Source organism: Phocoena phocoena, chromosome 4 (assembly GCF_963924675.1).
Source record: "Phocoena phocoena chromosome 4, mPhoPho1.1, whole genome shotgun sequence".
NCBI classification, from domain to species: domain Eukaryota; kingdom Metazoa; phylum Chordata; class Mammalia; order Artiodactyla; family Phocoenidae; genus Phocoena; species Phocoena phocoena.
This window is the reverse complement of record NC_089222.1, coordinates 98,632,957-98,648,195: the sequence shown is the minus strand read 5'-3', so window position 1 is coordinate 98,648,195 and position 15,239 is coordinate 98,632,957. Positions and strand designations below refer to the sequence as shown.

The 15,239-nt window shown below is 40.6% G+C and overlaps 1 protein-coding gene across 1 annotated transcript in view; it reads left to right on the top strand.

Annotated features, from left to right (window-relative positions):
- The window catches only part of CMSS1 (cms1 ribosomal small subunit homolog), a 383,863-nt gene extending 368,624 nt beyond the window's left edge, over nt 1–15,239 (top strand). The window contains exons 5-10 of the mRNA XM_065876617.1: nt 530–589; nt 2,352–2,454; nt 5,977–6,037; nt 6,492–6,579; nt 12,249–12,337; nt 14,946–15,239. Coding sequence (XP_065732689.1) covers nt 530–589; nt 2,352–2,454; nt 5,977–6,037; nt 6,492–6,579; nt 12,249–12,337; nt 14,946–15,029 — 485 coding nt within the window. The 3' untranslated portion in view covers nt 15,030–15,239. The remainder of the gene's footprint in view (nt 1–529; nt 590–2,351; nt 2,455–5,976; nt 6,038–6,491; nt 6,580–12,248; nt 12,338–14,945) is intronic.

Genomic DNA, 15,239 nt, shown 5'->3' with positions numbered 1-15,239 from the left:
GGTCATAGGGTATAAACACCTTAATTTTACTACCATCCAGGATAGCGATACCACTTTACACCTCTACCTGCAGTTCACAAAGAGCTTCCATCATCCTACATTCTCAGCAACACTTGGTATATACATCTTTCTAACAGTTGCCATTCTAAAGTGTGTGCAAAGTGTTATCTCATTTTGTATTAATTTGCATTTCTATGATGACGAGTTTGAGCATCTCCACATAGATTTGTTAGCTGTTTCAGCTTTGCCTTTGTATATTGCCTATTCCATGGATTTGAAAATAAAGATGCTTCATTAGTCCATTGAATGATACAAGCTTCTGTTTCACTACTCTAAGAAATGATGGACAGTTTAAAGTTTACTTATTGTTGCTGCTGCTGTTGTTTTAAATGCTAGACGACTTTAAAATATATGAGTCCCCAATTCATTAATGTTGTACAACCTATTCAAGAATACACCATTCACATGTAATCTATTTTGAGTATGTGTTTGCGAAATCCTCTACAAAGCATGTTTCTCGTATTTCTAGACTCCTGCTTCCTCAAGGCCAATGATTTGACTCACAGTCTTTCATCATATCTAAAAGAAAGTAAGTAAACTCATTTTTTAAAAAATTATTCATCAAGCTTTATTATTTCCATTAAAATATTAGATGTATCTCTTTAAGATAAAAACTTTTAAAACTTCATTTAAAATCAAGTTTCCGTCTTAAATGGATTTTAAATGAAGGTTTTTTAGGTCCATCTTGATATTAATTTTTATTTATTTAAATTTATTCTTGTTTCTCTCTGGTATTGGGGATTTGGGTTTTGGTCTTGTTTTTGTTTTACAACACATTAGAAGTATTGCTCCTGGAATCCAGAGAATTCTCAGTGTTCTAGTTGCAGGTACCCCATCAATTTGCTATTTGACTTGGCACAAGTCACTGAGGACTCCTCCAGGACTCTATTTTGTTATCTGAAAGACAAGGAAGTTGGACTATGTGATCTTGAACCCATCTCTGAGGTTCTGAAATTCTGTTCCCAAGTTCAGAATTCAGACCATGGCTATTGCACAGACAATCTAATTTGATCTTTTCGATTGAATGTAGGCAGTGATAACTAGATTATTCATGCTAGGTAGTCATTTATTGTGACCAACAATGAAATAGTTTAGACATGGTGATTTAACGTTCCTTTTTCAAATTCTGACCAATTCTGATGACACTCAGCTTGAGTTCATAAACCTCTCTTAGCCTCAAATTCAGCAAATGTAAATGTAGGTAATAATGGAATCAATCTCAATGGATTATGAGAACTAAAAAAGTTATGTAAAGTGCATAGCACAGTGTCAGTGTTTAATAAATGTTTGCTATTTTAATATCATTTCCATTTTGTATCTTATGCTGAGTGTCCCTTTAAAATGAAGCATTATTTATTTATTTATTTTTGGCTGCGTTGGGTCTTTGTTGCTGCACTCACGCTTTCTCTAGCTACCGTGAGCGGGGGCTACTCTTCCTTGCGGTGCACGGGCTTCTCATTGTGATGGCTTCTCTTTGTTGCAGAGCACGGGCTCTGGGCGCGTGGGCTTCAATAGTTGTGGCACATGAGCCCAGTAGTTGTGGCTCACGGGCTCTAGAGAGCAGGCTCTGTAGTTGTGGCGCACGGGCTTAGTTGCTCCGCGGCATGTGAGATCTTCCCGAGCCAGGGCTCGAACCTGTGTCCCCTGCATTGGCAAGCGGATTTTTAACCACTGTACCACCAGGGAAGTCCCTAAAATGTAGCATTTTTATTTTTTTTATTTATTTATTTTTTTGCGGTACACGGGCCTCTCACTGTTGTGGCCTCTCCCGTTGCGGAGCACAGGCTCCAGATGCGCAGGCTCCGCGGCCATGGCTCACGGGCCCAGCCGCTCTGCGGCATGTGGGGATCTTCCCGGATCGGGGCACGAGCCCGTGTCCCCTGCATCGGCAGGCGGACTCTCAACCACTGCGCCACCAGGGAAGCCCCCAAATGTAGCATTTTTAAATCAGTTCTTTTCCCGTTTAGTCAACACTGCCTTTAAAAAACAAACATAAATTAAAATATAGAAAATGTTGTATTATTACAAACTTTTTAAATTTTCCTTTTCTTTTATTTTTGTACAAACTTAGTCCTAAAAGTGGTCACATTTAGCTACTTGGCATATTATATGTTTTGTGGTGTAAGTTAATGATTTTTAGTTTAATATCTAGAATAACCAGAGAATAGAATCTAAACAGTGCTCATATTTTATTTTACTTAAGCAATAACAAAGAAGTAATTGGATATTCAACTTTGGAGGCTTTATTTTGCTATATTTAGGGTAATATTTTTCTCATCGTCTTTTTTCAGTCTGCCCTAAATGGGTGAAACTTCGGAAAAACCACAGTGAGAAGAAATCGGTCCTGATGCTGATTATCTGTGGCTCTGCCATCCGAGCCCTGGAGCTCATTAGGTTGGAAGCTTCACCTGTTCCATTTCGTAACTGTTTTCTGAGTAACTGATATGTGCCGAGCTGACAAGTTCTATATGCTGGAGAGCAGCAATGAATAAAATATAGAGAGTCCCCTCTCTCATGGAACCTACTTTCCAGTAAGGGAGGCAGACAATAAACAAATAAATATGCATTATAATGTCAAGTAGTGATAAGTTATGTAGGAAAAAAATAAAGCATGGCAAATGGATAGAAAAAGATGGGGGCTACTTTTAAAAGGGTAGTCACAGAAAGCCTCTTAGAAGATTGACCTATGAGCAGAGACTAAACAAAGTGAATGAGAACGCCAAGCAGATATCTGGAAGAAAAGTGTTCCAGGCAGAGGGGACATAGGTACAAAAGGCCCTGACATGGAGTGCCATTGGAGGATTTTGAGCAGAGGAGTCACATGATCTGAATAATCATTCTAAAGGATCACTTTGGCTGCTGTGTGGAGAACACACAAGGGTAAAGCAGGGAGATCATACAAGCAATAACCAGTTGGAGAAATAAATGAAAGAAAAGATCTAATTTAAAATAGTAACAAGAAAAAATAGAACACCAAGGAAAAAACTAGCCAAAATTTAGATGAAGAAAATATTGCATAAGGGATGCAGCAGATCTTAAACAGAAAGGAGTACCATATTGTTGAATAGGAAGATTCAACGTAAAGATGTCTGTTTTACCTAGAATAATCTACAAATTTCACAGATTCCCAATGAAACTCCTATAGAATTGTTTTTTAAACTAGATAAACTAGTTCTACGTTCATATGAGAAAATACAGAAGAAAACATAGCTGGCGAAATTCTAAAAAAGAATGCTAGTGAGGATACTATGCCTATAATATCTATCAGATTTTTTTTTTAAAAAACCTATTACAAAGTCTCAATAATTAAGAGTATGGAACTGGCACATGTGTGACAGATCAGAACAGTGGAACAGAACTGAAAGTTCAGAAATAGACCCATATGCATATGAAAGTACAGAATATGGCAAAAGTGAAAAATCAGTAGGGAAAGATGGATTATTTAATAATTGGTATTGGAACAACTGGGTAGCCATCTAAAAAAATTAAGCGGTGTTCCATATCTCACTCCTTATACTGAGATAAATGCCAAGTGGACCAAAAATTTATATGTGAAAATTATGTTTTAAAGACAGTTTGTCGGTGCTTTACTAAGTGCCTTCACATACCTTTTCATTTACTGTAGCTTTTGTAGAATAAACAAAAAGGCTTCCACTGGATCTGTAGTAGCGTTCAGCTTTCAGAGAAGAGCTGTCAGAGTAAAATGGGATTTCCTGGGACTCACCCTCTCCCAAGGCCAGGCTCTGCACTGGGCTTTGACCAGAGACAAAACAGGAAAATCCAAGTCCTAAAGAAAAAGGAACTTGATCAAATAGATTAATGTGCAAAGTAGACTCTCGGTAGTTATTTAGCATCTATTTTTCTAAATGAGCTAATCTGACCATGAATTTAGAAAAGTAGTTTTTTAAGCTTTGTTAATCGTCCTTCAGAGCCTTTCTGCTAGGCACACACGTTAAATTGTATCATACACCCTTTCAGTAAAACGAAAGTGTTTCTTTTAACTATTTCTGCTCCAAACATAATTGATCTTCAAGACTCCAACTGCTTCTGGGCAGCCGTACTTGCTGGTTCTGAAATCATAAGAATTCACATTGACATTTCAGTGTTTTAAAGACTACCCACAGAACTCATTTCAGATTCAAACACTAATGGCAAAGAAGTTGGCCTGGAGGTGGCCTCTTAAAAACAAGTTGTCACATTGATTTGAGTTTTTACCATACATAAATGCCTTTCTGATGGGCATAGAAGGACTATGTTGTCATACTTCATTTGCCAATTCTCAGTGTTTCTTTATGTCTTCAGTAATATTATGATCCATTTCAAGGTTAGGTGATTTGCAGAAGGTGATTTCTGAGCAGGCATAACAAACCCTATTCATAAAGGCTAATATTGAATAATTCTAACTTTTGTAAGAATATCTGTTCTCTTGAGAACCATGAGTTAATGTTAAATATGTCCCTTAGTTGCCCCATTGTCTTCTTAGTTAACCTCGCCATGGAGAAAGCTCATGTGTAAGTACAGACTCGAGTGCAACAGAACGTGTGTAGCACGAGTCACTATTTTGTAAATTCATTTATTCCTACTGGTCGGTAATATTTCTCAAGCATATTAATGATATATAAAGGAAATTAATATTCTGAGCAGTATTCCCATATTCTATTCCCAAACATCAACTAGAAGATTGTTCTTTTATACCCATTTTATACCCATTTATACCCGAAGCATTTCCACATGTAAGATTTTACAGATAAGCTCACTCTGCAAAGTCCATAAAAGTAGGGGGACTGCTCTGAATGAAGGACATAAGCCCTCCTGCTTCTCCCTGCTAGCTTATCCCTGTCCCCGCAGGGCAGCCACACACAGACCTTCGTACATGCCCTTGGGCTCTGTAGAGCACAGGCTGACATCACTGCTAAGATATTTCTCACAAACAATTTTTTTATGAGAACTATACTGCAGAATTTGAAGATAAATTCTCTGCCAGGGACCTAAAATACAGAACTTTTGTATTACAGGTGTTAAAAAACAAAATTCAACCAAGTAAATTTGAAGATCACATTGGCTTAACTCAATGATTCATGAATCAGGCAGCACCCAGCCAGCAACTAGAAGGGCACTCCAAGGGGTTGTGCAAAATGAAAGTTTTTAATAGGAGAAAGGGTGGAGGGACTTCCCTGGCAGTGGTTAAGACTCTGCGCTCCCAATGCAGGGGGCACAGGTTCGATCCCTGGTCAGGAACTAAGATCCCACATGCTGCACAGCGCAGCCAGAAAAAAAAGGAAAAAGGGTGGAGCAACGGAGCTATTAACAAAAGAAAAGAAAGACTACGTTTTAGGCCATGACATCTTCTTTTGCGGTGGGGGGGGGGGGTGGGGGCGGAAGGAAATGGCAAGGGTTTTATGTTCCTCTCTGGTATGGAATGGGCCCACAGGACAGATTACCTTACTGGTGCTTGACCAGAGATTCCAGACTGGTTGATTAAGATTACGTTTCTCAGAAAAGTTGAAACTGCAATTAGATGAAGTATTAAATCTGGGTTTTGGTATCATGGGCTTTTAGCATGAGTGACACCATTTTGGGACCGTGGTTTTCATTTTAACACAAGTGAAGGGCAAATCCACATGTTTCAATAATCAAGGAAACCTAAGTAAAGTTAACCGTGTGCCTGAGACTTAGAAGCCAACCCAGATGCATGCCTGATTAAAGGCCACCCCACTTTCATTCCAGAGATGGACTAACCTGAAAATCAGAATTTTGTGTGTACATATCTATCTACATACATATGTACATATAGACACACATAAATGTGCATATTATTTTGAATAAATATGGTGTAATACTTAAGATGTAATAAGTGGTCCACATGGCCCTGAATGAGTGATTTTTCTTCTGCGTAAATCTATTGCTTTTCATCAGGTCAATGACCGCATTCAGAGGAGACAGCAAAGTCATGAAATTATTCGCAAAACACATAAAGGTAAGCAAGGGCCTGTGGTTCCTAGTCGGGCGTGGAAGTGATCCTTAAGGGCCACTTCCAGACCTCGGTTGTTTCACTTCAGCCTCTTTTCCGTATCTCCTTAGGAAGCATGTTCTTTGGTGCCTTCCTTTTGTAACATATTGAACGACCGTTCCGATTTTCTTTGTGTTCCCTGCCTCTGCTCCCACAACACTCACTACTCCTCTGTGCTCTGAGGTTTCTGTACAGAAGCTGAGGTTTCAGCCCTGGACTCTTTGGAGACTTAACCAGTTTCCCGGGGAGATGCTCTTCTGTCTTGATGTTAACCTTCTTTGCCCTGGAAGTTGACCCTAAACAAGAGTAGCCCCTTTTGCTTTTTTACTTCCTTAGCTTTTAGATTAAATGCTCTAAATTGGACTATGATTGAACTTTCCAATGACTCTTCTTTTCTTTGTTCTCTTCCATTTTGGAATAGGTCCAGGAGCAGGTAAAATTGCTGGAGAAGCGTGTGGTACACCTGGGTGTAGGAACTCCAGGGAGGATTAAAGAACTCATTAAACAAGGTATGAAAAGAGGTAGTGATACTCCTACTCAGAGCTGAGCGTTTGCCTAACGCCCATGTGAGTTTGGGAAACCACATGTGTGATGTAGTGAAACCAGACCTCTGTGTTAATTCAGGAGTTGGAAACTTAGCCTTTAGTCCCTAAAGCCAGCCAGCAGGTGTAGTACAATAGGGAATGATAAGGACTGTGGCAAACTGCGGTACTTATGCCCATCTAAATACATTCAAATTCCAGTTGCTTTAAGCAGTTTAGTGGGTCCACAATCTATTCCACCGATTTGCAGCCTCTGGAATTTGTATAGCTAAATGTGCTGAATATTTCCCTCTCACTTAATTGAGTCTCGGCTCCCCAAGACTCCCATTCCAATTAAGGGCTGGTATAGAAGATATGTTGAAACAAAAATGCAGTTTCTATGGATGAAATACAAGCACTTTAGAACACTTCTTGCGAATGTGTTTCTCTTTTAGTGCTTTACCCAGAAAGTATTCCAGACGTCATCCACCAGTGGGTTTTTTTTTTTTTTTTTTGCGGTACGTGGGCCTCTCACTGCTGTGGCCTCTCCCATTGCGGAGCACAGGCTCCGGACGTGCAGGCCCAGAGGCCATGGCTCATGGGCCCAGCCGCTCCGCAGCATGTGGGATCCTCCTGGACCGGGGCACGAACCCGTGTCCTCTGCATCGGCAGGCGGACTCTCAACCACTGTGCCACCAGGGAAGCCCCACCGGTGGGTTTTTATAGTTTGTTGACCTTCTCAAAGCCAGTAGCCTAAAAACCTGCTGACCTGCTGATGATCTTAGTACATGTTCTACCTTACCTGCCAGACAGATTAAAGATTTCTTTTAAATACTCATTTCCAAATTACTTGTTTAACAACTTTATTTTATAACTGCCTGGAGCTATTCCTGGATTTTTACGTATCTAAAAGTAATGTGTTCATCAATATAATATCTCAGTATAGAGATGGTCATTTGCAAGGAAGCAAACAAGAGCTAAAAATACTAGTGTTTCTCTCCAGATGAAAACCTTGGGTAAGTGAAAACACTATATGCAGAGGTCTGTGCAATTACAAGGAAGTAGCAAACTTAGTGGCCCCAGGCAAGGAAGGGAAACAAATATTTTTTGAGTTCCTACTTGTACTCAGTGCTGTGCTAGACACCCTCACATATCTCATTTAGTACTCAAAGCATCCTTGCAAGCTAGTATTCTTATTTCTTATGAGAGAAAACTGAAGCTTGGAGGGTCATGTAGCCCCTTCCAAGATTTCTCATTCTAGGCCTTCCTGGTTCCAGAGCCTTTCCCCCTCCAGGAGCTCCTGATCCAATTGAAGAGATAAATGTGCATAAGATGAGACTGACGACATGAGGCAGTAAATGCCAAGGTCCAAACAAGCACTTCTAAGTCCTACGGGAGTTGAAATGAGGGAGAGATTGTTATGGTGGCTGAATCTGCAGGGAAGTCTTTACAGAGGAAAGGATCTTTAACTGATCTTTGAAGTATGGGTAGATTAAAATAGGATCTTTTTAATATACTTTAAAGTATGGAGATGTGAGAAAAGCATTCAGGAATGGGACAACAGCTGAATCAAAAGCAGGCAGGCAGATACATGGGGTATATCCAAAGGAGACAGTAAATAGTCAATACGTGTTGAGGTTAAGAGCCCCTATTATAGACTCAAATCTATGGATGCAAATCCCAGGTCCAGCAGCTTACCAGCTCTGTGACTTGGCAAGTTTCTTAACCTTTCTAAAACTGTTTCTTTATCTGAATGACATAGATAGTAATAGCACCTACCTCAAAGGATTGTTATGCCAATAAAAAGCTAAACACAATGAGTGTTACACCTTAAGAACTCAACAAATACTAGTTATTACTTTTATTAAAGAGACCACTTTTCTTGGTTGGAGACTTCGTGGGCTGTGGTAGCCTGTGCTTCAGCTGGAAAAAAAGTCAGATTTTGGAGGAAGGCCCTTGCACAGTGATTGGCGGATTTTTGTCTTGTGGCCCTAGGAGGGTGTTGGAAGCAAAGGCGCAGGTGAGAGGTGCTCATAGTCCATCCATGAGACGCGGAGGTGGGAGAGGTTGGCTGGGCAGCTGGGAGTCCAGGGATGCGCCCTCCCTCTCCCACAGCTCTTAGCCAAAGACTCACCTCTCCCCTTCCTGGATTCCACATGTTTTGTATGTGTCGCCAGCTCCCCCAGGCAACAGGGCCACTCTTCTCCATATTTAATATTTAAAAGAGAGAGAGAGAGAGAAAACGAAGTTGTCCAGACTGTTGAAATTATATTTCTACAGAGTTTTGAAAACTCACTGTGAAAGCTTATTTCATTTAAGGAGTGGAAAAATCATTTAAGGAGCTGTTGATTTATTTATAATACTAATGAAAATAACTCTTCTGATTCTGATTGGATGAATGGTTTAATATTCATTGACTACAGATGTTAGGCTACATACAAAATGTTTAAAGAGAACAATTCCAGCATTCCAAAAACTGAAAGTCTAACAAAGCAAGACAAATGGCACATAACTCATTTTATGTAGCTGTTTATGACTTAAGATGTTTATATATATGATATATTAAGGAGAGTTTCCAAACATCAAAAGATATTCCATAACATTGGGATCAGTACATTTACAGACAGAATTGTATTGTTTTATTTAATAAGGAAAGGGATTTTCTAATTATAAGAGCCTTTGTAAAATGCAAAAAGGTACAGAAAAGAAAATAGGTCACTTTAGAGGTAATGTCTTGTTAGTTAATATTAAATATATTTCCTTTCAGTCTTTTTTCTATGCATTTATCTATATTTTTTATAAATGGAGATCATACTGCATATCATAACTTTATAACCTGTCTTCTCTACTAAATATATCCCATGAGAACTTTGCTTGTCATCAGATAATTTTAATTTTTCATTTTTAATGGCTGCATAATATTCTATTGAGGTTTTTTCCAGTTTGTTGAGATATAATTGACATATAACAGTGTATTGGCCAAGGTGTACAACATGATTTGGTATATGTGATGTGTAAAGTGATTACTACAGTACGTTTAGTTAACGTCAGTCACTTCATATTGTTACAATTTTTTTTCTCATCATGAGAACTTTTAGGATCTACTGTCTTAGCAACTTTCACATATACAGTACAGCATTGTTAACTATACTCACCATGCTGTACTTTACATCCCCAGCACTTATTTATCTTATAACTGGAAGTTTTTACCTTTTGACCACCTTCATCTATTTCTCCCACCTCTTACCTCTGGCACCCAGTACCAATCTGTTCTCTGTACCTATGAGTTCATTTTTGTTTTTTGTTTTTTTTTAGATTCCACATATATGTAAGATCATACAGTATTTGTCTTTCTCTGTCTGACTTATTTCACTTAGTATAATGCTGTCAAGGTCCCTCCACGTTGTCACAAGTGGCAGGATTTTCTTCTTTTTTATGGCTGAATAATATTGCTGTGTTTGTGTGTGTGTGTGTGACATATTTATATAGTCATTTGTCAATGGACGCTTAGGTTGTTTCCAAATCTTGGCTTTTGGAATTAATGTAGCAGTGAACATGGGAGGTACAGATATCTTTTCAAGACAGTGATTTCATTTCCTTTGGATATATACCCAGAAGTGGAGTTGCTGGATCATAGGGTAGTTCTATTTTTGATTTTTAGAGAAACCTCTATACTGTTTTCCATAATGACTGCACAAATTTACAATCCCACCAGCAGTACACAAGTTCCTTTTTCTCCATAACCTTGCCTGTACTTGTTATCTCCTGTCTTTTTGATAACAGTCATTCTAACAGGTATGAGGTGATAACTCATTATGGTTTTGATTTGTGTTTCCCTGATGATTAGTGATGTTGAGCTCCTTTTCATGTACTTATTGGCCATTTGGATGTCTCCTTTGGAAAAACTGTATATTCAGTTCCTCCACCCATTTTTAAATCAAATCATTTGGGGGTTTTGGGGGGGTTTTTTATTTTTATTTATTTTTTTGCGGTATGCGGGCCTCTCACTGCTGTGGCCTCTCCCGTTGTGGAGCACAGGCTCTGGACGCGCAGGCTCAGCGGCCATGGCTCACGGGCCTAGCCGCTCTGCGGCATGTGGGATCTTCCCGGACCGGGGCACAACCCATGTCCCCTGCATTGGCAGGCAGACTGTCAACCACTGCGCCACCATGGAAGCCCTAAATCATTTGGTTTTTTGCCCTTGAGTTGTATGAGTTCTTTATATATTTTGGATATTGACCCCAAGTTATATTGGTGTTTAGCAATTCTGTTATGGTAGGATATTTGGGTTGTTCCTAATTTGTTTTGCTGTTATAAGTAATACACAGTGATCATCTTTATAAGTAACTATGCTTAAGTTTCTGGTGTTTTATTGGGATATGTCAGAGAAGGAGAATTATTTTATCAAACAGTAAGCATTTTAAAGCTCCTATTATATAATGTCCAGTTGCCTTCCAGAGAGGCTGTACCTGTTTGCTGTCCCATCAGCAGTCAATTATTTTTTTTGTTTTCTTTTTTTTTTGTTGTTTTTTGGGGGTTTTGTGCGGTACGCGGGCCTCTCATTGTTGTGGCCTCTCCCGCTGCGGAGCACAGGCTCCGGACACGCAGGCTCAGCGGCCATGGCTCACGGGCCTAGCCGCTGCGCGGCATGTGGGATCTTCCTGGACCGGGGCACGAACCCGTGTCCCCTACATCGGCAGGCAGACTCAACCACTGCGCCACCAGGGAAGCCCAGCAGTCAATTATTTTTAAGGGAACACTATCAACCCATTGTCTTTCTTAATTTCCATCATTTTTAATTTACAGAGAGAGTTCTAAATAAGAGGCATTGTAGTTATAAGAAGCATGAAAAAGTCTTTAGGGCAGAGGGGAAATTATTGAAATAGCCAATATTGAGGGGAAGTGCTGAAGGATAAAGGAAGGCTTCATTATGTTTCCAGGTGTGATAGCTTGGGGCAGTGGGCAGAACGTGTAGAATGGGAAAAACTAACTGCCCAACTCTGAGACCTCTGAGGAACAGACAACCCCTGAGGTCCCCTCCAGCCCCACACTCCATAATTGTCTCTAGATACACAGGAAGACAGCAGGAATGAGTCCTTAAGTGGTTTACCAGTCTCCTCAAAGGATAGCAGGCTTTGAATAGAGCCCATTCATCTTAACTTTCCTTTTTGCCTGAAATTAACCTCCCAACCCTGTCCTCATCCTTCTGCCGACTCACCTCTTCAGAGTCACGCAGACTCTGTTGGATTCAACTCCTCTAAAGGGTCACTATCCCAAATTGCAAGGATATGTCTTATCAAATCCCTGTCGGGAATGACACTTTACCCTCTGGGGCTTCATGAAATGGGGGCTTGGGATTGATTCTTTGCCAGAACTTGAGCATTTCATGAGCTTAGCAAGAGCAGCTTCCCTGCTTCGCTGAGAATCAGTGATAAGATTGTAAGGAGAGTAAGTCTCTGAGTGCTGCATTTGTTTTCCATCAGACAGGGACAGCACTTAACGTGCAGAGATTAGTTGCTGGGGGAAAAAAGAGCAAATGAGGCAAAAAAGCAACCAGAGGAATAAAAAATCATTTTAATAAGCTTATGTCATAAGTTCTTTTTTTTTTTTTTTTTATAAGTTCTTTAATGTAGCAACTCTCTCCCTGTCTCTTTCAGGTGGCCTTAATTTGAACCCCTTAAAGTTTCTGGTTTTTGACTGGAATTGGAGAGATCAGAAGTTGAGAAGGATGATGGACATTCCCGAGGTACCATGTTACTAGCAATCCAGCAATTGCCTTTAATCTTTTTTTTTTTTCAATCTGAACTTGAGTTCAAACACAGCAGTAAAGTCTTTGACATGGGGAACCAGCACATTCTGGCCTTTGAAATTATTTCTTTTAACTCTGAAGTAACTACAATTATAGAGACCATCTCAGCCCTTACACATAACTGTATCCTTTCCATGTGTTTTATAGGAATCAGCTTTTTTTCTTCATTAAATGACCAGTGGCCTCTGCCCCACTGGGGACCACATTTATACTGCATCTTTGAGAAACAGGAAGATCTAGAGGACTTGGCATATTTCCATGTGCCTTGTTTTAGAGACATAATCATCTTTGCCTTTTCATCCTTATAAATGTACTTGGAGGTGGGGGAGCACAAACTTGCCTCATTGCCTGCATCTCCACGTACCCAAAAACCCACTTACTTAAATTAAAGGGCTATTTTGGTTTTGGGGAGTGGGGAAATTTTTTTGATGTCTCAATGGATTAAAACCGATTGAATACTGAATAGGAACAGCATTAGCTCATTATATATTTATGAAAGTAATTCATTATCATCATAACGTGAAAAATTGAGGGACTTCCCTGGTGGCACAGTGGTTGAGAATCTGCCTGCCCGTGCAGGGGACACGGGTTCGAGCCCTGGTCTGGGAAGATCCCACATGCCACGGAGCAACTAAGCCCGTGCACCACAACTGCTGAAGCCCACATGCTCTAGGGCCCGCGTGCTACAACTACTGAGCCCGCATGCTGCAACTATGGAAGCCCACGTGCCTAGAGCCCATTTTCCACAACAAGAGAAGCCACGGCAATGAGAAGCCCATGCACCACAACGAAGAGTACCCCTGCTGTCCACACCTGGAGAAAGCCCACATGCAGCAACAAAGACCCAATGCAGCCAAAAATAGATTTTAAAAAATAATTAAAGGGCTTCCCTGGTGGCGCAGTGGTTGAGAGTCCGCCTGCCGATGCAGGGGACACGGGTTCGTGCCCCGGTCCGGGAAGATCCCACATGCCGTGGAGCGGCTGGGCCCGTGAGCCATGGCCGCTGAGCCTGCGCATCCTGAGCCTGTGCTCTGCAACGGGAGAGGCCACAGCAGTGAGAGGCCCGCATACCGCAAAAAAAAAAAAAAAAATTAAAATTAAAAAAAAAGAAAGAAAAATTGATTTGCCACCCACCATGTTATCATGTAACTAATCTTTCAATCTAGCCTGATGCTTAGAAGTAGCTATTGGAGAGAATAGGGTTGTGCAGTAATAAGCATGGCTGCCAGTCACCAACCAGAAATAAATCACGGCAGTAACTATCAAAGAAGCTTGCAATCATTCCTCCAAACATGTTGAATGAATTAATTTACTATATAAAACTATATCCTCAGAATGACCAAACCTGATTATAATTGACTGGCGAGTTAAGCTAAAAACCATTTTCTCACTTCCCTGCACACACACATACACGTACACACACACACACACACACACACACATACACATACACAGTCTCCTGAACTGTTGTTTTTTTTTTTTAATTAATTTATTTTTGGCTGCGTTGGGTCTTCGTTGCTGCCCGCGGGCTTTCTCTAGTTGCAGCGAGCGGGAGCTACTCTTTGTTGCGGTGCATGGACTTCTCATTGCGGTGGCTTCTCTTGTGGAGCACGGGCTCTAGGCACACGGGCTAAAGTAGTTGTGGCACAAGTGCTCAGTAGTTGTGGCTCGCGGGCTCTAGAGTGCAGGCTCAGTAGTTGTGGCGCATGAGCCCAGTTGCTCCGCAAAATGTGGGATCTTCCCGGACCAGGGCTCGAACCCATGTCCCTGCATTAGCAGGAGGATTCTTAACCACTGCACCACCAGGGAAGTCCCCTGACTGGTTTTTTTTTGTTGTTTTTTTTTTTGCGGTACGTGGGCCTCTCACTGTTGTGGCCTCTCCCATTGCGGAGCACAGGTTCCAGACGTGCAGGCTCAGTGGCCATGGCTCACGGGCCCAGCCGCTCCGTGGCATGTGGGATCTTCCCGGACCAGGGCACAAACCCATGTCCCCTGCATCGGCAGGCAGACTCTCAACCACTGCGCCACCAGGGAAGCCCCCCTGACTGGTTTTTTAAAACTAGTTTAACCAACTTGATGTCAGGCACATGAGGTCATATTTGATTATTTCAGTTATAATGTTAAACCTGAGTAAACCATCACTAGTTTTCTAATTATAATAATGAGGGAGAAATGGTATTCAAAAAAACCATTTTAACCCATACTTATTTTTATTGTGATGATGGCATTATTAACAGTTATCCTGCATTAAAATATTGTGTATAGTCTATAGGCACACTTTGGATATTTTGAAAAAGATTTTTCTATGAGATTTTATGTTGAATGTTGTACAAACAAAAGGACATCTTAATGAAATTGATGCCTTATATAGTACCGCTTCCTTTACTTACATAAATATTTCAACTCTGAATAAAATGCAGGTTTTGCTCTTCCTGATTCTGGCCATAACAGCTGCATAAATACCAGGGACTCCAGATGGTTGAATTTATTCACCAAGACCATCTTTTCTTGATCTTAAACATTTTTTTTCTTTTCTCTCACTTAGATAAGAAAGGAGGTTTTTGAAATTCTGGAAATGGGAGTCCTCAGCCTATGCAAGTCAGAATCTTTGAAGCTGGGCCTTTTCTAAGTCTGGGTCCTAATGAAAATTCCTGTGTTCATGGTGGGATTTGCATGGCTCTGGCCCATTGCAAGCAGTTGGTAAATATCAGCTATTGTTTTATTAAATTGATTGTATCACCAGATGGATCACTGGGAATCTTAGGTGGGGATTCTTTTACAAAAATGAATCTGTCCTTTGCCAACTCCCTTGTGTAATAAAGTATCACTGGCTTGTGTG